The sequence below is a fragment of the Nipponia nippon genome, unplaced genomic scaffold (genome assembly GCF_047370975.1).
Source record: "Nipponia nippon isolate SJK-2023a ecotype South Korea unplaced genomic scaffold, ASM4737097v1 scaffold_2, whole genome shotgun sequence".
Lineage (NCBI taxonomy): Eukaryota > Metazoa > Chordata > Aves > Pelecaniformes > Threskiornithidae > Nipponia > Nipponia nippon.
In genome coordinates this window covers 7,355,066-7,379,276 of record NW_028262336.1, presented here as the reverse complement: position 1 = coordinate 7,379,276, position 24,211 = coordinate 7,355,066, and the positions used below count along the sequence as shown (strand labels likewise).

General features: G+C 42.7%; 1 protein-coding gene across 1 annotated transcript; it reads right to left on the bottom strand.

Annotated features, from left to right (window-relative positions):
* Nucleotides 1–1,707: 1,707 nt before the first annotated feature.
* CCDC80 (coiled-coil domain containing 80) lies at nucleotides 1,708–22,764 on the bottom strand. Its single transcript, XM_087757031.1, has 8 exons — nucleotides 22,078–22,764; nucleotides 19,798–21,704; nucleotides 15,749–15,905; nucleotides 11,082–11,218; nucleotides 10,298–10,446; nucleotides 6,966–7,069; nucleotides 5,769–5,849; nucleotides 1,708–2,994 (listed from the first exon to the last, which is right to left on the bottom strand). Exons 2-8 carry the CDS (start codon nucleotides 21,691–21,693, stop codon nucleotides 2,648–2,650), a joined length of 2,871 nt encoding a protein of 956 aa, XP_087613157.1. The 5' UTR covers nucleotides 21,694–21,704; nucleotides 22,078–22,764; the 3' UTR covers nucleotides 1,708–2,647.
* Between the last annotated feature and the right edge of the window lie 1,447 nt (nucleotides 22,765–24,211).

The window sequence follows — 24,211 nt, the reverse complement described above, 5'->3', positions numbered from 1 at the left end:
GACCTTAATCTCAATAAGTCTGTCCTCAGAGTGATGCTGCAGGGACAGATCCAGTGCTTTGGATTTGATTTGTGTTTTGGAAAATTAAGTCTAAATTTGGAGTATTGTAGCTCCCAAATGCTTATAGTCTTCAAGATAACTATATGTTGTTGTTGAAAGGATTTCTTGGCTTTGTGCTCCTTCAGACTTTGCTTTTAGTTTTCCATAGGGAGAGGGAGGTTGCAAAATCAGGATTTTAAATAATTGCTAAAATTTTCTGGTAATTTTGAGCCAGTTTGTAATGAAGGCAGGAATCAGCACCAGAATGTAGAATAATACTGAGTCTTCCTCAAATTCTATGAATATTTGAATGTGTAGTTTTGGTTAAGAGCCCATTCCAACCTCCCTTATAAGTGGACAACTTGTTTGGAGGTGTCTTTTTAATGCAACTCCCACAGAATGCCTAGGCTGGGTTTGGTACTTGCACAAATTAACTTTGAATTCTGAAGAGGGAAAAAGAAAAAAAAAAGGCAATTTGGATCAGGTGTTGCATTCCCTTTTGTAAGTTAACTGTGTCCTCCTCCTGCTCAGTACAGGACATTTAGTTTCCATGATTTGTAATGTGAGTTAAAAGGGCTTTCATTTAAACACTTTACATGAAAAACAAGATTAGAGAAAAGTTGAAATGAACACCTGAAAGAAAACACCCCAAAGGTGTTTCCCTTTTTGTCTACAGGTGGTGGCTGTTAGACATCTGGTATACTTTACTCTGCTTTGGCTTTAGGCAAAGAAAGTTAGGCAGCTGACCTTAATACACTGATGCAATAAGCACTTGTTTTCTAAAACTCAGCTATGGGACCTCCCATTTTCTTCTAGAAACTTTCAGTTCTGTGATTCTTTTTTACAGCTCCTCTTTGTTTTTTTGTTTTTTGTTCTTTTTTTTTTTTTAATTCTCTGTCCACTGCTTTCAGCTGTGGAAGTGCTGTAGTTAATGAGAGCTTGGAAGCTCTCTGCAGGGAGCAGTCCTCTCAAAATGGTTCTGTCAAATGCCTACCTTCCCCCACTTAGCTCCAGTCACCTGAGAAAGGTAAGCTGGGAGCTGTACCCTTAACAGACCAGACCTTGTGGTATGGAGGGCAGCCTGCCCCAGAAGGTGACCAGGTTTGTAAAGCTAAGGAAGAACTGGCCAGGCCCTGTGACCTCTCCACATCTGTTTGCCTTTCTGTCATTCAGAAGGGCAAGCAAGATCTGACCTCTTGTGATGAAGTTTCTAAAAAAAGCATCTGGTTTCGCGTGAACTTGTTGCTTTACCCAGTTCTGTTTTCATCTGGGCCAAAAAAAAAAAAAAAAGGATCAGGAAAATGCTAAAACTCACTGTTGGGCATGCTCTGGCCAGCTTAGTGCTGTAGCTTCTCCCTGTTCCTGTACTACTGCTGTGATGGCAAAACCTAGTACGAGTGCCCTGTTGTATGTACCTGTACGTGGCATGGGCACCCATGTCACGGATTGTAAAAAGACATTTCAGTAGGAGTAGGGTGGTGCAACAGATCCAATGCCCAAAGACACCAATGAGAAGGGAGAAGAAAACTGTTTCAGAAAGTGTGGCAGAAATAGAGCTGTTTTAGTAGCAGATTAAATTATTCCCAAATAGTTTTATAAACATTTAGTCGAGATTTTTTTTTTTCATGGGGGAGGGTATGAGAAGAAAAGGTAGAAGGAAATTTGAAATGTAGAGCAATAGTTTAATTAAAAACATTATAGAGAGCTAGTTACAACTCATTTAAAATATATGTGAATGAGAATTTTTTTCCTTCTTTTCTGATGAAAATAATGCTTTTTGGTTTTCTGTATTTCAGACAATGCTAACTATGGTTGGTGTATCCACTTAGCTCTCATTAACTTGGATTTAACTGTCAGTTGGGCAGGACCTAAGAGAACAGGGACTCCAATTAAAAGAATAAATGGCCATGCAGCAAGCTTTGTAGTTAAGAACTTTACATTGTATTGAAACAAATCCTGCCATAGGCATAAATTCTTATTTTCATTGATAAAGTCAGCTAATTACAATGTTAATGCACTGTGGAAGGGATGCTGTCTTTTTAGACAAGGTACTTCAAAAGGATTTTATTGTTGTTATTATTACTGTTATTATTAAAGAGCCTGCCCCATGCTTCTTAAATTTTCCTTTTCTGGGAAAGTCCTGAAGTGTGATTCTTTGCTTGTCTTCATGAGCACAATGCAATCTCACTTTCCAATAAATATACTTATTTTTTTTTCTCCTTAGAAAAAAATACTAAAAAGAGCATTGCAATATTTGTTGGACAGTTCGTGTCCTGCCCTACAGTAGTGTCCATAGACTGGGGCTGTGGGTTCTTTTTGTTTGGCTTTAATACAAACAGCACCTGCTGATGCCCTTTTTTTATAAAGGTTTAAAAATATAAAGGAGTCTTTGTTGTTTAAAGCTTCAATACTACTGGTTTGAATTGCTTCACTGTAAAGGCTTCTGTGTTTTTGAGAAGGCAAATGACCAAAGTCCCTTGATTGAACAGTGGAAGAACGAGGCATGAATATCTAGGTGGCCTGGGAAGCCTTTCTGCAACTGGCCACCTAGTGCTTGGATAGCTATTAGAAGACAGACACGGGGCAGTCAGAGGCTAAGTTGCTCTTCTCAGTATGGATATCCATGGTGGTAACTTCCGTGGTGACGGTAGTCATCTTGGTAACCTTCCTGGTATCCCTGGTGATAGCTATGGTAACCATACCCACCATACTCATCGTCTGGGCACTGCATGCCGAGCGATTGCTGAATTGTCATTTCCTGTCGCCGAAGCTGCATGGAGTCAATCAGATCATACACGATTGCCATAGACCACATTGGAGAAGGATACCAGGATTTGACGTTTCCATCTTTCCCAACTAGAAGCATGGAGAAATATTCTGGGCTAATTTGGAAATAATTTCGAATGTCTTTCACCAAATTAGCTGGGATATCTTCTCGGTCTACAGTAGAGCTTCCTAGAAAGTGATCACACAAAACCAGCATTGATATTTTGTTTAGGCAATGGTGATGGTTTGTAGGTGAGTGAGTTAGCAACATGAGATAGGATACAGCCCAATAGTTGGCAATGTAAGATTCTTGTCATTTACAAGTTCAGAATTACCTGGTTCCGAAATGAAACTGCTGCACTGTGAACTAAAGATGTATTTTTAACAGTTTTGTTAGGTTTAGTAAACTTGTCATTATTGTCTAGGCTGAAGCTACTAGAGCGTGGCACACCTTTTTGTCACCCAACACACATGCACTTTGGCTTCTATGCAGCTTGGGTCACTGGTTCACATAATGCCAAAGGCATATGTGACAAACAGTCACAGTGAAAGAAATGACTGGAATTGAAGTGTGATAGCGTGAAGAACTGCAGGATGAATTTGCTCGGTCTTTAATAGCAGTATAGAGCCTGACTCTTGAACTGGCATGATATGCGAGATACGGGATGCGGTAGATGTCCTGTCCGCTTTAAAATATATGTTCTAGCGCGAATCTGGTGAGCTCCAGGCTTGTAAGCGTGAAGTCTGTGCTGGGTAAATGAGTAGAAGGTATAAGACAACTAGGATCAGTGGACATGTATGTACATATATACACACATAGACATATACATAGTTGGCTTGGCAACAGGACTCTTACGAAGTGGCATCCTGCCTTACAGACTTGCTGAGGCTCTCTGATGGAGGTCAGCGAGCAGGTGGCTAAGGGTGGTCTGGCTGATACAGGCTATGTGGATTTCCAGAAGGCTTCAGAAGGAACTTTGATAGCTTGGTTGAAAGGCAGAAAAAGGTGGGAGCGAATATCAGTTCCTAGAGTGGAGGGAGGTCACCAGTGAAGTCCCACAGTTGTTTGTGCTGGGACTGATGCTGTTCAATGTGTTTGTAAATGACGTGCGTAAGATATGAGCGTGGAGGTGAGGAATTGTACTGAGGACGTGGAGATACTTAGAGCTGTAAGGACAGGGGATGATTGTGAAGTTTCTAAAGAAAGAAGACCCTTGTAAGGCTGTGTGACTGGTCACTAAAATGATGGCAGAAATTCTATTCAAATTGAAGTAAAATGATGCACGTGGTGAAAATTTTGCTAGGTCCACATAAGAAATGGTGAAGTCTGACCATTACCACTTGGCAATGAGATCTTAGGGCTATGAAACAGAGTTTCATGAAAGGCTAGTTCAATGCTCACTCACGGTCAAAAGCCAAAACAGATGTTATAAACCACGAGGAAAATAAAAACCAAAACAGAGTATTATTATGCTACTATGGAAGCTATTGTTTGTGTGCATCTTGAACACTGCATGCAATTCTGGTTCTCTCACCTCAAAGAAATATGGTAGAACTGGGGAAAAAAGTCAGAAAGGTATCAAGGTTGATCATAGTTTTGGAATAAACTCCATATGAGAAATGACTGAGCAAGTCAAGACTGCAGTCTGTAAAATAAATGGGTTGGGGGAGGTCTACAGGATTGTGAATGTCAGTGCAGGGATGGATAGGGATTAAATGTTTACCTTTTGTCCCCACACAAGAGATATGGGGTATCAAACAAAGCTATAGGGGCCATGTTTAGGACAAATAAAAGGTACCTTGCAGATCTGTAGAGGTTCTCACAGGAGGATACATGCTAGAAATTAATGTGAATTCAAAGGGAGATTAGACAACTAAATTGAAAATAAATCTGTTGGTCTTAACAAATAGAAGCTATAACCAAGGTGATGAAGCCCTTCAATGAAAAGTAAGTGGAGGCTGCAAGAGCCTTGATGGAAGAAGTATGACATCTGCTTCCTCTGTTCATATTCTTTCTTAGGCGTGGACTTATGTCTATACGTGGTAGAAACTAAGATTCTTTCATGTACAGAGCTGTAGGAATGGCAGTGGGATAAATAAGCTCCTTCCTGCCTTTGTCCCTCCACTGATGGAGGCAGTTGTTGGGATTAGGTAGTAGAGGAACCTGTAGCATTTGAAATGTACCCTGACAGCGAGATCTCCTAAGAATAGCTACCTGAAGTAGCCTGCTGGGATGCAAGTGGAATACTTAAAGGGGGCTCATAAGAAAGACGGAGAAACACTTTTTACCAGGGCCCACAGAGACAGGACAAAGGGTAATGGTTTTAAACTGGAAGAAGGTAGATTTAGATTGGATATAAGGAAGAGTTTTGTTAGGATGAGGGTGGTGAGATACTGGAGCAGGTTGCACAGAGAAGTTGTGGATGCCCTGTCACTGAAAGTCTTCAAGGTCAGGTTGGATGGGGCTTTGAGCAACCTGATCTAGTGAAAGATGTCCCTGCCCACAGCAGGAGGTGTGGACTAGATAATCTTTAAAAAGCTCTTTCCAGCCCAAACCATTCTATGAAGATGAATGAGGGACCCACATAAGAGAAGCTGCTGGGTCTATGTTCTATTAGCCCTACAAACTCTTCAGCGTGTAAGAGGCACAGACATCCCTTTGTCTTTGCCAGCAAGGCAGGCAGAGGAGTGTACTTGGGACTGTATGTTTAGGTGGGAGATAAAGATGTGAGATGACTTCCAGGTGATATTTGGGCTTTTCTGTCCTGAAGAAGCTATATAATGTTTAGCACAGGAACACCAAGAAAATTTACTGTTTGCTTTTGTGTCTTCTTGTTTCTTAAGAGAAACAAAACAAAAACCAGTCATACCCATCCCTCTAAAGAAATGACAGCAGAGAGACACTCAGCACTATGTAATGCCCTTCATGGGTAGTACTGAAGAAACTGGCAACAGTTACTTACCATTAATTGGATACAACTCTAAGACACCACCGATATCTTCTCCAAGGCCTAGCAATTTGAGGATAGTTATATGGCGCAGACCTGTGGAGGAAATGAAGGAGGTTTTGGGTCGGACCAGTTCTTTCTGCTCGTTCTCTGGCAGATTTTAGTTTAATCAGCCAGGTCTGTGCATGCTAAGTTAGGGGCCAATCTCAGCAGCCCTCTAGGAGGAAGAGTTACTGATTTCTCTGGAGTCTCTGCCAGTGACATCACCTGTCCCAAACATGGGAATAAACAAATGTGCTGAACAAATGTGAGATCAGTTGCATAAAAGCTGTTGCTGGTGTCCCAAGGACAACAGCATTTGGTGTGGTTCTGTAGCATAGGGATACAAGCATCAAGCACACCAGTAAATTACAGAGGCCATTCCCCAAATTCAGAATGTCTGTGCACTGTTTTGTTCACTAGTAAAGTTCTCATCATGCGCACAGCCACAAAGTATTTAGAGGCGATATAACCTATCACAGTTAAACTCCAAATGATTGTGGGGAATCTTTCATTTGTTCTGGGCAGAGACTTGGAGTGTTGCCTCTGCTTTGAAGAAAGACCTTAGGGGCTGTAGAAACTGTTTGTGTAACACGAGTCTGTACGACCTACAAAATCTTTGATGTAACTGTTGTTACCACTTGGAGGTAAGATACTTGGAAACATATCACTTAGTTAAAACACCCATTCAGGATAAATACTGTAGGAACAGACTGGATCTCCTTCAAGCTGTCCCTAACAAAGGGTGGGGAGAATTAACTGTTATGGTTACATCCCATTCTTCAGAAAGCGTCTTGCAGTTCTGAGCTGGGTATAGGAGGATCTGCCCTTCCAAAAGCATTTTACCTATGTCGTTAATTCGTGCAGTAAGAAAAAGAAAATACTATTGATCTCTTGAAGTACAAGCCCGAAGAGAAGCTTTGGAGTGCTAACCTTTTCTGCCTCACACAAGTGATTCCAGGGAATGCTTTGTTTAGCCATCTTAGCTGTCAGGGTGCGCAGCACTACCTGCTTAGCACAATATTTTCCATTTGTATTTGGAGTAGCTATGGCAAACTTTTCAGTTGTCAGACTCCTCAGACTGTCTAGGTTCAGAATTGAGCAAAGGAATCCATCACATCACCAGGAAGGATGTGGTTTTGGGGAGCAAGAGTATAATTTCTTTTGACTCACCAAAATTGCAGGCTTGTCCACTGAGAGCAGCAAGCTGCTGGGAATAAGCCCAGTCCTCATCGCTGGGAGCAGAGATCACCACCAGCCGCCTTCTCCATCGGAACCTGGAAAGAGAAGAGAGTGCGACGGGGCATGGTCATGACACGTGACTCGAGTCCTCTCAGCATTTTTGTTCTTTGTCGGCTGAGATAAGTCATACCTCTCACAACTTCTAAGTAACAGCTGGATGGGAGATATTCCCAGTTCTATACATCACTGGGAGAGGATAAAGCCTGTTTTGAATTTTACAACTCCAAAACTCTCAAAGAAACATCTGCAGTTTCGCTGCTTTGCCAAACAAACATTGCAAAGCTTACAATCTTTGCTCAAAGCTCCCTTCAGTAGTTATAACAATGCTGAGAAGTGTATATTCAAGGGAGAGAAAGAGTCCTGTAGAATTCCTCACTAGACATTTAGCTTTTACGTCATTCACCACTGCTGGAACTGCACAGTTATTTTGCAGTCCAAGGGCTGTCTGAGAATTAGGGTGTATCTTAATTTCAGACATAACTCATACTTCTGTGTAAATATTCCCTGACCTCTTTTTCTTCTATACCACATTTGCTCAAAATACCTTTAAAGTGGCTTTAAATCTGAGCCTGTTTGTATGTGTGTGGCTGTGTGAGCTTGTGGCTATATAAGGCATGCATGGGGCAATAAGATAAATCTTTGATTTTTCTTTAATATGGGATGCCCCATCCAACCAAACTTTTGCATGAGGAGCACCTTCTGTTGTCCTCTCAAAGAAGGACAATGCCATAAGGACACTTGAAACCTTTAAAAAAAATCTAACTATAGGGGTTTTTAATACTCTCCAAACAACGCCTTTTTTGAATAAAGGTACTTCTCCATTAAACCTAAATAAATTAGATTTAAAGGAATTTGCAAAGCTGCAGGGATATTTTTATAGCAGGAAATGATCTTTTAAATGGATGCAGATGTTACTCTGTTATAATAATAGCCTGCCTTTCTGCAGCACCATGCGAAGATCTCAAAATAAAGGCTAATGTAATGGGTCAATTCTGTTCCACTTGAGAGAAGCAGAAAATATGATGGGACTTACTCGAAGTCAAAGAAGTTGCTGAAAGAACAGGGGATGATGATGACTTCGTCTTATTGACTGACTGATACTGTGTGTATTTTTAGAATTAAAAAACTAAATCGTTGAAAAGCAAAGCTCCCCAGTTTTAATCTTGCCCAGGAGGAACAGCAAAGAGACATGGGCGTGTGTATACAGGTATGCGAATAGGAATGAGAAGCATTAAGAATCATATATGTGACATGAAGGAAAGGGGGGAAATTTCATGGGGAAAACATAATCTTTGTGATATTTTGTAGAGCAAAAGCACCTGGCTACCTATAAGCAATGACTGAGAATATAAACTTTGGATCATATTTTGTCTAGGGCGTAAATCAGGATGGAATCTTATCTGTGAGCTGTTTTAACATACTTTAATTCCTTTCTGGTTTTTTGAGTATCTCCTTTGGAGATGCACAGAGCTGAAAAGGGTTGAAAGCCACTCAAGGTGTTTATCCCCCTGCCCCAGGCAATCCCTATACCTGGTGTGCTTGTCTGGGGCTACATCTTACCAAGAAATTAATTCAGTTGGTCCTTCACAGCTGTTAGCTCACCATCACTAATGTGCAGATTTATGCCTTATTTCTGACATCAGAAGCCACAGGCCAATACTCCTGTCCTGACAAATCTGCCAGGCCCTTCCCTGTGTGCATCCTTTCTTCCTCCTCTACCTGTTTTGCATCCCATTCTTTTTTTGAGCCCAGAGAGCAGCACAGCCAGTGTCTTGGTGTTACAGGGGGACTCCCCCCACAAACTCAAGGATCTTGTCCTGATACATGTGGCTTTTAAGCATTATTCAAGCCAGCTCTGGCTTTCATGGTGTCCTTTCACGCCAGCCAGACTTGTTAAGAACAATATTTGCCTTATTATAACTGACCTCCCCAGTGAGAGACACCAGGGAGATGATGCCAGGACTCCTGTTCGGCTGAGAAGATAATCTTGGACAAAGCTGGAATGAATCTTGCTGGGAATCTGACCAGTTAATGTGGCTAGTAAAGTCCACCCGATATTTAAAGCCTGATGCTTGTTTCACAGACAACAAATGCATTCTGTGCAGGGGCAGTTATAGATGCAACATTCTGCATTTTTCCTGCCTGTTTTTCTAATGTGTGTTTATTACTAGGGCTGTTTGCAAGCAAAGAAGGATTTGGGGCCTGTCACTTTCCAGCATACAAGCTCTTTCTTGTGTTGGTCAGCTGTTTCCAAACTGTGGTTCTTCTTGGCGGTCTTGAGGATGAATCACTGAGACCTAAACAGGAGGTGGTAAGGTGGGTGGGGTGGATCTTGTTAAAGGTTCTCTTTCTGTTGAAGTGGCCATCGAATTTTAAAATGTTTATGAACCAACAACATACTCATTTACCTGTTGCTCCTTTCCCCCTCAAGTCATAATCCATCACACTGCCTCAGTTATTTTTATAGCCATCTGGCATTAAGTGTATTCCCATGGATTCTGATAGTAGGTGAGGAGGATGCAGGAGTAACAGGTAAAGCCTAGAGTGATGGGGTAGCCCTAATTTCATGTAAATTAACAGAGAGGGCTATAGCTGCACAGCTCTTCTGTGGATCTGAATTCCCACAGTTCAGACATGTTTATTGCCTGGAATTTAGGTCTCACAGGTAGAGCAGTAACATGGTATATAGAGATTGTGTAAACAAAAGTGTCTTTCTGCAGAAGGTCTCTCAAACATTTTGCAAGAGCCATCTGCAAGACCTTTAATAATATGCATGACTAATACTGGCAAAGACCAACTGTTATCTCAAGCATGATAAGAAGGAAGTTACAGAGAATTAATTGCTGGCTTGAGATACATGGAAGGAATTAGAATGGGATTAATGAGATTATGATGGTTGATGATTGAAACACATAAACACTGCGCTTCATACGTTCAAAACACTGAGCTAACAGCTGTGAATTAATCCTTATTTGCTCTTCTAATGCAAATCAGTGTTGTTATCTCCATGTCGTGATGGGGGTACTGAGGTATAGAAAGTAGTGTCCAAAGAATGTGCAGTCAGTCAGGAAACATGACATGCATCCTGACTTCCAGTGCTCTGTACATGACTGCATGCAGCTATGGCTACATCTTTGTATTTGCTTAACACTGTAAATACTGAGAAATCTGTATTAAAAAATCACAGAAATAGTTGGATGGGTATTTTTCCAATAAGGCAATAATTATTAGAACTAGCAGTAGATAAGAACAGAAGGTAATACCTGGATAAGAAGCTCTCAAGGGATTGCTTCTTATCTTCTTTGCAGACAATGCCCTCTTTTTTCTGTCTTTCCATGTCTTTAATTCGTGACTGGAAGGTGTCGATCAAATCAAACACGGACTTCATTGCTATGGGTACTTCATAGTATTGCTGTTAAGAAAAAAGAACAGATGGATGAAAGGATGCACATATTAGCAGTCTTTCTACATGTATCACAGCACTGTAGGATATACAGCTATTCAAGTATTCCTATTTACACATGGGTAACAAGGCCTAAAACAGATGAGAAACCCTGGAAAATATTATTGGTTTTGCAGTCAGACTGCTCTTTGGAAGTGGCATATTTTCAGTATTTGTCCAATGTGATAAGGCCAGGCCATTGCAGGCAAAAAATTGTCATTATATTCTTTTGTAAGGCCATTCAACTAGAGCATTGTCCTTATGCAATGTGCTGTCATCCCCCTGAGTGGCCAAACTGTGTGTTTTAGAATGTCAGGTGCTACATTAAAACCCTGCCAGTGCAGGGTCCTGTTCCTATGGTGTCAGCTCACCATCCCAGCAGAAACCCACAATTCCCAAAATCCCCTAACGGCAGAAAATGAAGATAGCTACCTAATCCCTGAAAATTTTTCTTACTGTCCTTTTCCTTGTCCTCCAGCAATGACCAAGTCCTGCATCAGTCTCTTGCGTGCCTCACATGCAAGCCTGTAGTGTAATTTCCTAAAATTTTTCAATTTTTTCATGGTTTTCCAATGCCTTTTCTTTCAAAGAGTTGAAACCCTCACCTTGACCTTCATGTCAGTGTCCGTCAGCACCATGAAGAAGTCATTGTAGGTCATCCCATACTCTTTCCTCAGCTCACTGATGAGCTGCTGGTCCACAAGATCTTCATCCTCTATCACTTTCATGGGCTTTTCATTATCTTAATGTGAGACAAAGGAGAAATAAAAATAGTCATGGAATCACACAACACTCTGCTTTTAATTTCACCTTGAAAGAAAGGGGGAAATTAATTTCCCAGAAGCCCTCTTCCTGCTGCATAGGCAAGATATTAAAAAAACATTGGTATGGCAGTATGGCTTTTAACTGTCCAGTTTTCAATCCCAGTATTCTTTGAAAATCAGTCTATCCTAGGGCACATGCGCTTCAGTATTCAACATTTCTACTTGCTTTTGAAAAATCTTCATTGCCTGCTCTTTCCTGGAAAGGTCTTTTAGATCTTTTTAATATGCTTATACATGTATATGCATGTACTAATCATTTCACCAGCTCCTGAATTGCAGCCACTTCTGGAATAGAAAATAGAAACTGTTCAACAATTTAGGACAGGAGCTGGAAAGCACCATATCCAAATGAAACAGCAAAGAGAATTTGGGTCAGTAAAATATAGCTAGATCAGCTTGAGGTTGGCCAGGACACTAGAGTTAACCTTTCCAGTCTTAAATGGAGGTTTAGTGACTATAAGAAACCAGAAACTGTTTAATGTCTCTTGAATGCTGCAGTCCTAGCTCTTCACCTCTCTCCATATAACCTGCTGTGGCACTCCTCCATCTGCTTGCTGCTGTTCATTTCCCATTCTAATACCCTGACAGGGAAAAAAAAAATTTTGAGAATGATTTGGCTTAAGTGACCTGCCTGAAGTCAGAGACATGACAGCTGATCAAGAGCTAGAATCCAGAGGTATGACTTTCCAGTCCCCTGCTCCACAGGGGGACTTGAGCACAAAGCAACAGAAAAGATTTGATTCATTGTACAATAAGGCATTTTAAATAATTTTCTAAACATCCATAGCCTTTAAGGAGCATACTGATCTGATTCAAATTTTGCAGTAGGTCTAATCTGTGTAATAGACTGAATGAAACTTCTGAATTAAAACTTTAGGAAAATGTCTGAATCAGAACCTGACCTTTAGGTTTCATACCTTGGACCCGCTTCTTACAGAAAAATAAAACAAACGAGCAAGTGTTAAAATTTGGTTACACTAATCAAGCTATAGATGTAATTTATGTGGTTTTACATGGTTATATGTACCTCAGTTGAAAGTTTTGTAAAGAATTCTAGTAAATGTTATAAATTCCCCATTGGATGTGTTGCTGGATGTGCTAATTGGTTATTCGCTTTGTAAAACATACGTAAATCATGCATCAATGCTTCATAAGTGAGATTTACATGTTACTAGTGGTAAGCACGACCATTAAAACATAGACCAAAAATTCATACTTATACCTGCAAACAATTCCCTACAAAAGCAAAGACTATCTCATTAGCCTATATGGAGGTAGAATAACGCAAAAGACACTAGTGTGAAATGTGATGGAAAACAGCCGTATGGTGCAGTACCTTAGACCAACTGACCCATGGCACTCTTCTGCTTAAAGACTGTAGATAGCAACATGAAGATAACGCTTTAGCGTTTCATTGTTAGGAGATTTTCCTTCAAAACTTACAATGTAAAGAAAAAGAAAATTAAATGACAAGAGCGATACAGAAAAATGTTTCGGGAAAAAAAATAATGCCACAAAGGCTGGCCTGCCTTTCAAACTTGGAAGTGATTTCTAAGGAGAAAAAAAAGAAGTTATTCTAATTGCCTCTTTCCAATTTACTACTTGTCCCTGACCTCCACCTCATAAAGGACATCTGGGATCAGCATGAAGAACAACAGGAGTTGAGACTCTGCTGCTACCTGCAAAGTCCTGGCTCTCTTTGTTCTTTATAGAAGGGTCAGTGAAAGAGTGTGGAAACTTTTCTCCATACATCTTCAGCAGCTAGACAGGCTGGGAAGATGAGTTAGTCTTTACAAAGAAGTTCAGCAGTTTGTTGTAGCAGTACAGCGGCCTAATAGATTAGGTATTGGTTTTGGTTGTAAGGTAGGTAGCCTGGGGCTAGTGTTTAGTTGACTAAAGCCCTGTTCCCATGAGTTGGGGAAAAGAGACCACATGGCTAACTCAGAGTGAAGAGGAGACCTCTGCAGTGACGCTCAGCTTTTGTGTCATTCCAGTGGGAAACTGCAAAATGCTCTTTAGTTTCAGTATGAGCTGATCTTGGCCAAACAGTGTTAATGAGCTCTCTTTCATTCACTACTTTTAAATGTATTTGAAGTTTCATGTGAAAAGTCTTTTCTGTGGACTTTTTGGTTGTTGTCATTTGTATCTCAGTCCCAAGATGCAGCACTACAAGTAGAGTTCATCATGCTGGGTGCTAAGGCTTCTCACTACAGCATAAATACTGTGAACAAAATATTTCTTCGGAGCTTTTGCTGCCTCTGGTCCTGACAGAGAGTGAGCCATGAAGAGGCCATGCAAGCAGGAAGGGTAGAGGAGAAGGGGAGGTAGAATAGAAAGACATTTGTATTATTTAAACTTTTAAAAAAACTCAGGATTTGGTGTTTGGGGCAAAAATGTAAGGTGAACTTCATGTAAGGTTTAACTTCCACCGTTCTAAGTCTCCTGCTTTTCTTTAACAAGTTAATTCCTCCTGTGAGAATTCAGCTGTTACATACACTTGGGTGGTTTGGGGAAAGTTTGGGTGTAGGTTCAGTTTGGAACAGCCTGAAAGAGTATGGTCTATGTCAGAGTGAATGTCTGTTTATTAGCCAGACTGGAGCTAAATATAATCCTGAACAGTCCACTGACAGGCAGATGGGTCTAGGTACACAAAAAGTGACCTTGAGTAACCTTGGTCTGATGTGGAAAATCCTGCACCACTCCAGATTTGTCAAGGAGATGCCCAAATGGACAGTCTGGCAGGCTTTGTGAGTCGCTGCCGTTCAGGGACACGAGGCTCCTGGTCTCCTGCTGGGTCCTCTCCCTCTGAGAGCAGTAGAGGCACAGCTGGAAGCCAGACATAAATCTGTGATCTTCCGGCCTGTTGTATGCCAGGCCTGAAATACCCTGGAGCTGGTGTGGTCCTGAGCTTTCTGTTCCATCACACGTCTCTTGCCAAGGTCTGGTAAAACCAGATGAACTTCCAGAGGAAAGACGTGGTGGACTTATAAGCAAAACTAGCAGCTTTTATACTCTTTCTTTGCCTTTGTCCAGCAAAGCATTTATAGTGGTGTTAACCTTTAGATGCAGACAGCAATGAGATTGTTTACAGGATTCAAGAGACATGTAAGCTTAAGTAGGTGCTTTGCTGGACTGGGACCTGAAGTCTTTGTCCAAACCCTACTGTTGTGAAAGGAAAGGTTCTCGCTGTCTTTGGTGGGTGCTTCCCCAGGACCTGAACACTGACACCAGTTGTTTCAAAGCTGCCTAAGAGAGATGGATGCCCAGTGTCACCCGTCTATATGGGAACTCTGTATGTAAAGAAGGTGGTACTAAATATGGCTGAATGAGCTATTTTTCAAGTCCTTCATAGTCTGATTTATAGTGCCTCCAAAAACTCTGGCTTCAGTGAGATGAACCTCTTTACAATAGCCAGCAATAAGTAGTCACACTGATGGGTATCTTGCTTTACAGGTAAAGAGAGGCAATAGGACCTCTAAAATATATATCCTCTAAAAGGTAAACCTTTTAATATCAGGTATGCTGGTGCAAATTTGTAAGGTTGTCCATACCTAGAGGCTATGGTTGAAATCTTCTAAATTAATATCTGTCTACCAGTACAGAGGGGAAAATGCACCTGGACCTGCCCATACTGTGGTGGAGAATCCTCACTTTGTGAACATATTAAAATCAGCTCTTAAGCCTAGGAAAGTTGATCCTGGGAAGGGAAGGAAAGGAACTCACAGAAAGGGTCTAACTAGCACGCTTCTCTCTGTCCTGGGTTTAGCCAGCACGTGCCCCGGAAAAATGAAGCTTTTTCCATGACCTTGTGAGGAGTGCAAAGGCATGAGAAAATGTTATATGGCAGAGCGGGGAGATAATGATGTTGAACTTCAAAATAGGATTAACTTGGGCCAAGTTTTGAATATAATCTCAAACAGTTCCCTTCAGCATTTCCTGCCCCTTAGCTCCTCTCCTTCATGACAACAGCCAGTTTCTTTAAGCAGCGTTTAAATCATGCTAGCCAGTATCTAGCCACCCATGGCTGATGTCCTGCAAAAACCAAGGGCGGGGGGACATTGTATTAGGGCAGCCATTCGGTTAGACAGTGAGGTTGGTATTCAACATATTGGTAGAGCTGAACCTAATTTCTTCTTTCTGTCTCATGCCCTCATCACATTTTTCTGCCTTTTCACTGTTTCACTGTCTTACTGGCTTTAAGAATTCCCACAAAGAAAGCTGAAGGTGCTTGAATTACAGCACTGGAAGCCTAAACATGGAAAATACCAGAGACACTTATGTAAATACGAAAGGGGTGTAGTTGGCATTGAAGGAGGAGTGGGTTTGAAAGTGCAACTGGACCACAACAAATGATCTTGCTTAGATCTTGACCCAAGCTGGGGAGATTTCTCTCTTTGCTGTCTGTATTGTGCCCACGAGAAGGAAAGAAAATATTAAAAAAAAAGAACCTAGCTGGAAGTGGTCAATTTTCATGCTGCTGTTGTTCATGGTGCCAAAAATTGTAATGACTGAGATCTTCCTTGTTGCCATCTTGCAGAAGCTCTCCAGATACTCGTCTCGCTGCTGTACGTACATGGTGTTGTCCGCCTTGGGGGTCGTGATCAGCTGGTGGTGGCAGAGACAAAAGAGCTTGGTTAGTATAAGGAATGAGGCAGATGGGTATTTGACTGAAGGAGAACTAGTCACTGTCTGCAAACTGGGCTTTCTTTTCCATAGAGCTGTTGACAGTTCTGTAGCCTTATTTATTTGTGGTTGCAGTGTACGTTTAGGCCCAGGCCTGACCCAAAGGTGTTCAACCAGCCACAGGAAAACCTGAGGAAGCACTGCCAGCTGGTGGCACCAGCTCCTCTGCTGCCTCTCCACAGTGCTGATAGAAGAAATGGCACTGGATTTTACAGAAAACCACGTAGTCTCCTATTATCCCTTGCCCTGCCAGTCCCACCAGGTCTCCCTCATAGCCTTCAGTGGTGCCATGAATCTAGGATTCCCCCTACTCACCAACAGTGGGAGCACTGGGAATATGGCAGCTGCTCTGGCCTCATCCCACGGTCCAGGCAGGGCTCCCGGTGACTGTTTTGACTGTCAAGGGCTATATGAATACTCATGTAACTGATGGCCATATAAGAAGACCTTGAAGACTTGCTAGGGCCATTGTGACCTGATCTGAAAATTGCTGATTTAGCTTTTGTTTGTTCTAAGCCACTTTGATGTCTTACGGGACTTATATTTGCTGAGAAGGCATGGCTAGGGGGGAAGGGCAGGAGGAGGAACAATTGCAAAAACAAATGTATAAAAATCTCTACAGTTTATAGTACTTATTTTAAAGCCTCCTAACAATTGCAAAGATTTAACTTTTAAAAAGTTTAAAGCACACAACTTAGATCATTCATCAGTGACCGAGATGCAAATATTCCAGGGAAGGTGTGTGCATAACAACATGCAGTGGTCCTATGCAGCAGTTCCCAGCAGAAGGTGGAGAGGAATGCCACAACTCTAGCAATGTAATCATTCTAACTGGCAGCAGTGAACTGCAATCAAGCACCTGCCACTGATTCCCCAAACACAAAGGGAGGTGGAATCTGGATCCAAATTCTATGATTTAAGGTCATAAATAATCACCAGAATCCTTCAATTGCAAAGTTATGCTTTAGTCTGTAACAGGTGCAATCATCTTCTAGCGGCCTTCCTAAGTTTGTAGGGCCTGGAGGGTAATTTTTATGATATACTCCCTATAAATCCGGTTCATCAATGTACTGAAATGTAAGAGGCATTTCTGGGCTTATAAGATCTGACTCTGATTTATGCAAAGGCCCCCTGGCATGACTACAGCATTGGGACATGAAGGTGAATGAGAGTCAGGCACAAAGAGGATTTGATTTCTCGGCCGTAACATGTAACATGCTTTTAAATTGCATAGAAATGCTTCAAATGAAAAAAGGATCATGAAAAGGATTTGAGGACTGAGATCAAAACCAGCCCATTGGTTTGTATTGTCCTCCCAGTAAGCAGGAATGCACACTCAAGTCTGAATTTGATCTGCTTCATCAAACCTTGGAGAACAAAGCAGGGAACATTTAAGAGGCAAAGCAAACTTCAAATCAAAGCTTTGTGCTAGGACTGTTTTAACTCAGGCAGCATGTACACTATCTATCTGCATTTGCATGCACATGTACGTATGTGCATGTGCATGTCTGTGCATGTGGGTATAAATGGAGTGTTATATATAAACTGTCGGTCTGCATTTCATCACTGCAGAGAAATAAACAAAAAAACCAAGCTCACTGAGCCAAGACTTCTCAACATCAGTAAGACTGCAATAAAAGCCCCACTAGAGAGAGGTGGGGCTGCAGGACTCACAATCCATGCATTTTTTCAGTTTCTGCAGCTGGGTCCTACATTTGTCATTAATTGAACTTAACCCAGAACAGCCTTCCGAATTCTGGATGTTTAAAATTCACTCTGAAATCTGCACTCTGAAATCCTTAATGATGTGTAGGACTTAAAAACCCACGTCTCTATCAAAAGACTTTTGGGACAGGACTGAAACAATGTCCGTGGGAGCCAGTCTGTTAAAGCGGCTGAAAGACAAAAGTATAGCAAAGCAATGGGGAACAACTCCAGTAGAGCCACTTCTGCAGCAGTGTGGGCATATTCTCTAGAGAGGGAGTTTGAAGACTCCTGAATGGCAGAGTTCATCTAGCTGGAAGGACTGGCCCTAAGGCAGCTGAAGAGTCTGATAGGAAGGGATGGAAATAGGCATGTGTGTGGATTCAAAGAAGCTCGAGAAGTTCTTTGTTTTCCACATGTGCCATGCATGGCAAAGAGGTAGTAGAGTTCAGCCACTGCTTTTCCTAATGACCAAATCAAAGCTATTCTCCAAGAAACTTCAGAGCAAGCAGGCTGAGGATGGTATGAGATAATGGAAAAGTGCAGCGTGGCATAATCATTTGTCTTCAGTGAGTTTTGGCCTGACAACCTGAGATTGTGCAACTCTCTTCTTGGAGATCCAGCTGAGAGGTGGCCTAGTATCAGAAGGTTCACATTTCAGACCAGCCTTTAAGTTGCCAGGACTGTGTTGGTGTAATGAATTAGCAGCCTGACATCTGTGAGCTCTGCTTTTGGCTCTTTTTTCAAATTTGTTTTTACTTGTCCTGATGCTGCACATATTTTGGAAGCCACAACACTGAGATACATGGCTAAGTTTCAAAGATCCCAAACTGCTCTCTCTGAGCTTTAGATTTGGTTAACTATTAGTTAACAAGTAACTAACAGGCATTATTTGCAAAATTCAGTCAAGTTCAAAATTTTCAACTATATGGCTCTTCTCCATTTCCATCATGTTGGGGAATGCAAGTCTGCACAGCACCTACAGCTGGAAGAACGGAGAGGGGGAGAAGAAAGTTGGCTTCTGCGCAGGTCTGTGAATCAGCAGCAGAACGATTAATTAAATTCCAATGGTTGAAATCTTAGTTTGGCATCTTAGCTATCTGTATTGGAATATGGGGCATGAAAGTCAGAGCTATGTTTGTGCCACTGACTATTGGACAATAACTGTGAAACAGTCCAGCTTGCAGTGTAATAATTGCAAGAAACCAGCTCCCACAATAATATTTTTAAAGAACTGTTTTTCAAAGTGTACCTTTCAGGGTATGTGGCATCTGCCAGAAAAAACATTTGTACTACAGCTAAAGCTGTTTCCTGTCCCAGGTGAAGTGTTTTTGTAGATAAGTAGTTGGAAAAACATACAACACTATTAAACCCTGGGACAAGTACTCCAGACCATGCTGAGTTTCTCAGACTTGAAAACTTACCGTAGTGTTATAGTTTAATAAAAACAGGAGGGGAAAAAACAAAAGAAAATAAAGTTTGCACGGGATCTCTGAAGATGTCTAGGAGATTTGAATGCCAAATTCCCATCAGAAAGAATAGCAAATGTAACACTCCTACCTCAGGGCATCTGATCATCTGCCTTTGTGCATATCCTCAGTCAGACGTGCGCTAGTACTGCCAAGCCACCTGGCTTGCTTCCAGTTTTAGGACACCAGCACCAATATAAAACAGGTGTGCCAGCTGGCAGGACGTGCTGAGCATCGAAATGCAGTAACATTGGCAAGCACCCCAAAGCGATGAAGGGATGCACTCCACACTGGGACTTCATTTTATTGATCATAACTGTACAGATCCTGACACCTACATATCCACTGGAAACAAAATAATCTGATGGCTTTATGGTGGCTCGTGGAAGCGACTGGGAAGAGGTTTTAGCCTAATTCCTGGCTGACTGATGTTCATACTGCGTGTAGGATTTCCAACATGAGGCTGTGAAACCTTCCCTGTTGGAAATGATCGTTTGGGTCTAGAAATTTTACCTCTTAAACGAAAGCAGCAAAAAAGAATAATACGAAACCACCATAAACTTTCTGTTCCGCATATTCCTACTAGGAGGGAGATAGGACTTCATTTATGTAATAAGATTCAGATGAACGAGTGTACTTACAAGGAGCCGCCTTTTGCCTTCAAAATATTCCAGGAGGTCGGTCACGGATTTCCTGGGAGGCTGTAGGAAAGGCTTCTTGTTGGGCTTGGGGAAATCCTCATTCTCCGTCCTGCTCCCCTTCTTGTTCTTCTTGCTACGATCTTTGTCCTGCTTGCTCTTTTTCTCAGCTTTGTCCTTCTTGGACTGCTTCTCACTCTTCTGCAGCTTGTCAGGTCTGTCCTTCTTCTTCTTCTTCTCAAGTTTATCCATTCGTTCATGCTTCTTTGATTCTTTTCCTTTCTTTGGGGGAATATTTCCCGCTGCAATCTCTTCCTCTAAATGGGAACTAGCAGGCCTGCTTGGGTCATATTTATCTTCATATTCATTGCTCAGTATCTTTTCTTGGGCCTTCCTTTTTGGTGGTTTAGTCTTAGTTGGTTTGTGTTGCCCTGGTGTGATGTTCAGGTCCCTATGGTTATAGTCCTTCCTGTCTGTTCGGTTATCTTTAAATCTACCCACATTTGCCTTTGTATAGTGCACTGAGGGAGCTGTTGGGACTTCCGTGAAACTGTCGTAGCGGGCAGCCTTGCTTGGTTTCCGTGTGGCCGCTGGGTGTTTCTCTGGGTGGCCGCGCTGCCGGTCCCTGCGGTTTGCCTTCCACACAGGAGAGTAGAAATCCTCAGAGGCTGTGACTCGTGGCGTGGTGGCATCAGGGGCTGCTGGCGGCCTGTGGTACTCTGTGGTGGAATGTGATTTGGTGGTCCAGGTCCTCTGCGTGGTGGGGAGGGGTGTAGTTGTTGTCGTAGACCGGCTCGCTGTTGTCACTGCGCGGGTGGTGGCACGGGTAGTTGTGGTGGTGGGAGGGAGGGTAGTGGTCCTTACTGTAGGCAGAGGAGTGGCCACTGTGGTTGTCATTGGTTTCCTCACTGTTTTGGTCCTTGTTGGCTGATTATTGCTCCTCCTTGGCTCCTCCTTCCTTGCTGGCACCTGGACATGTCCACCACCAGGGGTAGGCTGGGTGCTGCCCTCATTATTGCCTTCCTCAACCACTTGTCCCTCCACCCCAGCTGCTTTGCAAGTCTGGATGAAGCCCTTCTGCCTCATCTTCTCAATTTTTCTGATGGGGCTCTGGTCAATAACTTCGTACATGGCCTCTAGCCTGACTGGATAAGGATACCTTTCCTCCACCTGCAGAGTTTTCTTCAACAGCACCATGCCAAATTTCCCCTTCTCCAGTTTCAGAAAGCTCATGAGCTTAGGTATGAGGGCAGGATCTAGTGGCTGCTCCAGGATTTTTCCTTCGTTGGTTATCCTTCTGACTTTTCCCCCTTCTTCTCCTTCTTCATGGAACAACACAATCTGCTGGATGTGCCTCTCAGCCAGTTCGCAGTACACATCGTTTTTCAGCAGGCTCATCATGAGCCGGTAGTAGCCCTCTGAGGCATGGGGGGCAGAAATGACCCACACCCGATTTTTTCCAGCAAAGCTGGCCAGGACATTGGGAGAACTTGACCCCGAAGAGAAACGTACCGCTCGTGACTGTGAGGCAGAGGATATCCCTTCGTCCTTAATCATCTCGGACTTGGAGTATTTGGCTGCAGCTGTGAGTCTCTGTACCCGTCTTGTTCTGGTCCCCGTGCCCCTGGCCTGGGAATGTGCTTCCCCTTGCAGGAGATTGGCAGGTGCCTTTGGAGGTCCTGAAGAATCCCTCTTGGTGACAGGGTGTTGGGGATTCGGGCTCGAATTCCTCAGGGATGCTCCAGACCTTCTCAGGAGGCTGCTTGGAGCCCTGTAAGCCAGGGGCACTTTCCTAACACCATGGCTCCCTCTCTCTGCTAGCCTCCTCGTCTTCTCAGAGCCGCACACTAGCCACGCTGCCCACAGCAGGGCTAAGCTGAGAGCTGGCCTCCAGTTCATTGTGCAATCCGCTTGCAGGGAGGAGGAGAAAGAGAAAAAGTTAGATGTTAACAGTATGATGATATCTTGCGCAAGTGATAGAAAAAGCAGAGCACAGGCTGGCTAGTTTTTGTGATTTAAAAGTGCTGATTACACCTCAGTCCTGCCCTGGTGGCTTTGTACAGTTTACAGTTATTTTTGGAAGAGCACAAACCGGATCATTTTATGCAAAAATGAGATCATCCCTCTGTAACATGACTCTGTCTATCCAAAAGGCCACTGTGATCTGCATCCTTCTCTCTCTGTCTCTCTCTCTCACGCTCTCACATACACACATGCAAACACGCACAGAGAAAGGCTCCAGAGAAGGAGAGCAGAAAGCCAAGAGTTTGACTTGAGACTTACACTCCCAGGGACGTTCTCCTTCCAGCGACGAGGTTTCACGTCTTTTTCCTTTAAAAGGAGAGCAATGCCATACAGCTTTGCTGCTGCCCAGTGATTTATCTTTATGCAGCCCAACAGGTCCCAGAGCCTGTCCGTCTCCCCGTGTATCTTTTAACTTACTTTCTTCTTCACCTTCTTGTCAAGCGGGATGAGGTTAGCGGAAATTTCCTTTGGGATCTCTGCTTCTCCATTTACCTGCAGGTCTGGCTTTTTGCTCTACCAGTTACCCGCACAGGCAGGGATTTCATTTAAGAAAAGGGAAATCCCAGCTGCTCTGAGTCTCTCTCTTTTAAACTTCCCAAGCCTCCTTCCCACTTCTTGCTTCCTCAGTCCCGTTTAGCTCCTTTGTTTCCAGAGAGGAAAGCGCCAGCATTAATATATTTTCCAGGCTGAAGAAAAACCCAGGAATGTGATGCTGAAAAAAAAGGACGCTTCCCTTTCCCCTTTCTCCACACTTCGACAGAAGCAAATTGTACAAGACTCGTCTTTTCTTCTCTTTCCCTTCTTGGCTGGCCCGGGTCCCAGAAATGTCAGGGTAACCCCAGCCCTGCTCCGAACCAGCCTCAGACAACAGTGGCCACTGGAAATGGGGGAAACTTCACTCAGGATTTAAGAGCTCAGCAGAACCCGCCTCCTCCCCACTCCGGCACAGGGAGGGAGGAGGAGGAGGAAGGCTCTGGGGGCTGAAACACTGCACAGCATCACAGAGCACTTCAGAGAGGGTGACTCCAGCCTTAACTCTTTCCTTCACGCGTCCCAGCTCCGTGGTGCTCCCCAGCCTCGGCTTTCTCTTTCCTCCCATTGAATGGACACCGTCTGGATAAAAAATAGCCCTGTGAGAAGTGCGTTTCCCCATCGGTGTCAATAACAGCTCTGGTGTTTAAGAGTTATTGTTTTTAAACCCCATTATTTCGGCCTCCTGTTCCCCTTTTCCTTGTTTGTTTGCTTTCTGGGAGTTCTCCAGTGAAATCCAATTTCTCTTCACTTTCCAACCAATTTCTCTTTCAGGTCTTCATGTATGTTGGTATAGTCTTTTCTGCAAACATCATATGGGCGAGGCTGTTTGTTTGTTAATTTGTAAGACTTGAAGAGATCGGGTTGTTTACTTTATTATTTAGTTAAAATTAGAGCCACGTGTATTTCCCATGAATGTGCACGAGCAGTAAAAAAAAAAAAAAGAGAAAAGGTGCAAAAATACCTAAAAAGGCATGGGTAAAGACAGGGTCACGTCCTTTGCTCTGCCTTCATGGTGTAAATGACACCATTCTATTGAGCTGACGTAAACTGGCACAGCTACGCTGCCAGCACCTGGTGTTCAGCTGATTCACACTGGCTTCAGTGTGTCATGCACCTTCAGTGTAACGCACCGCTTAATTGTAGCTGATGGGCAACACCCAAAAACATCCAAGACTTTAATACTACTTTTACTGTTTTCCAAGATTTCACTTATTTACAGAGATGCTGTTACATTTCCATGATAACATACTGGATTTGACCTCAATTATCTGGGTGTGTGTGTGTGTGTGTGTGTGTACCTTCTACTTCTCTTGAAATTAATGTTTCAAGGATAAAAAACTTTTCTTTCTCTCTTTCCTCATTTGCTTCATTTTTACTTTAAGTTGTCCAGTGCACTGATAAACATTAGTCGTAGTTTTGCTAATATGTGTCCACGGTTTGCATTCTGTGGCCAGTGGCTTGCCCTGGAGGTAGGGGAGGATTCTGAATGCCTATGCTCACATGAATATGAGGGCAAAAATGCACAGCCCCTCCCGGAATATCATATCCTACATCAGCTGGGAAGTAAGAGGATTGTACCTCTCACAAAACTGGAGCTCTGCGGAGCAGGGGTAGGTAACATTTTCCACTTAAATTAGTGGCAGGTCTGCTGGTTTATTCATCTTGACAAGAAAAAAAAGAGTCTCTAAACATTACACTTTTCAATGTGACCTTTTAAAGAAAATATAATTCAAAATGATGTTTTCATTTAAATGTTTCCTCCAGTTTTATTACAAAGTTTAAAAAAAAAAAAGTGACCCTGCAAAGCTGAAGCCAAGTATTTAATTTGGGGTAAATTAATTTTTTTCTTAAAACTAAA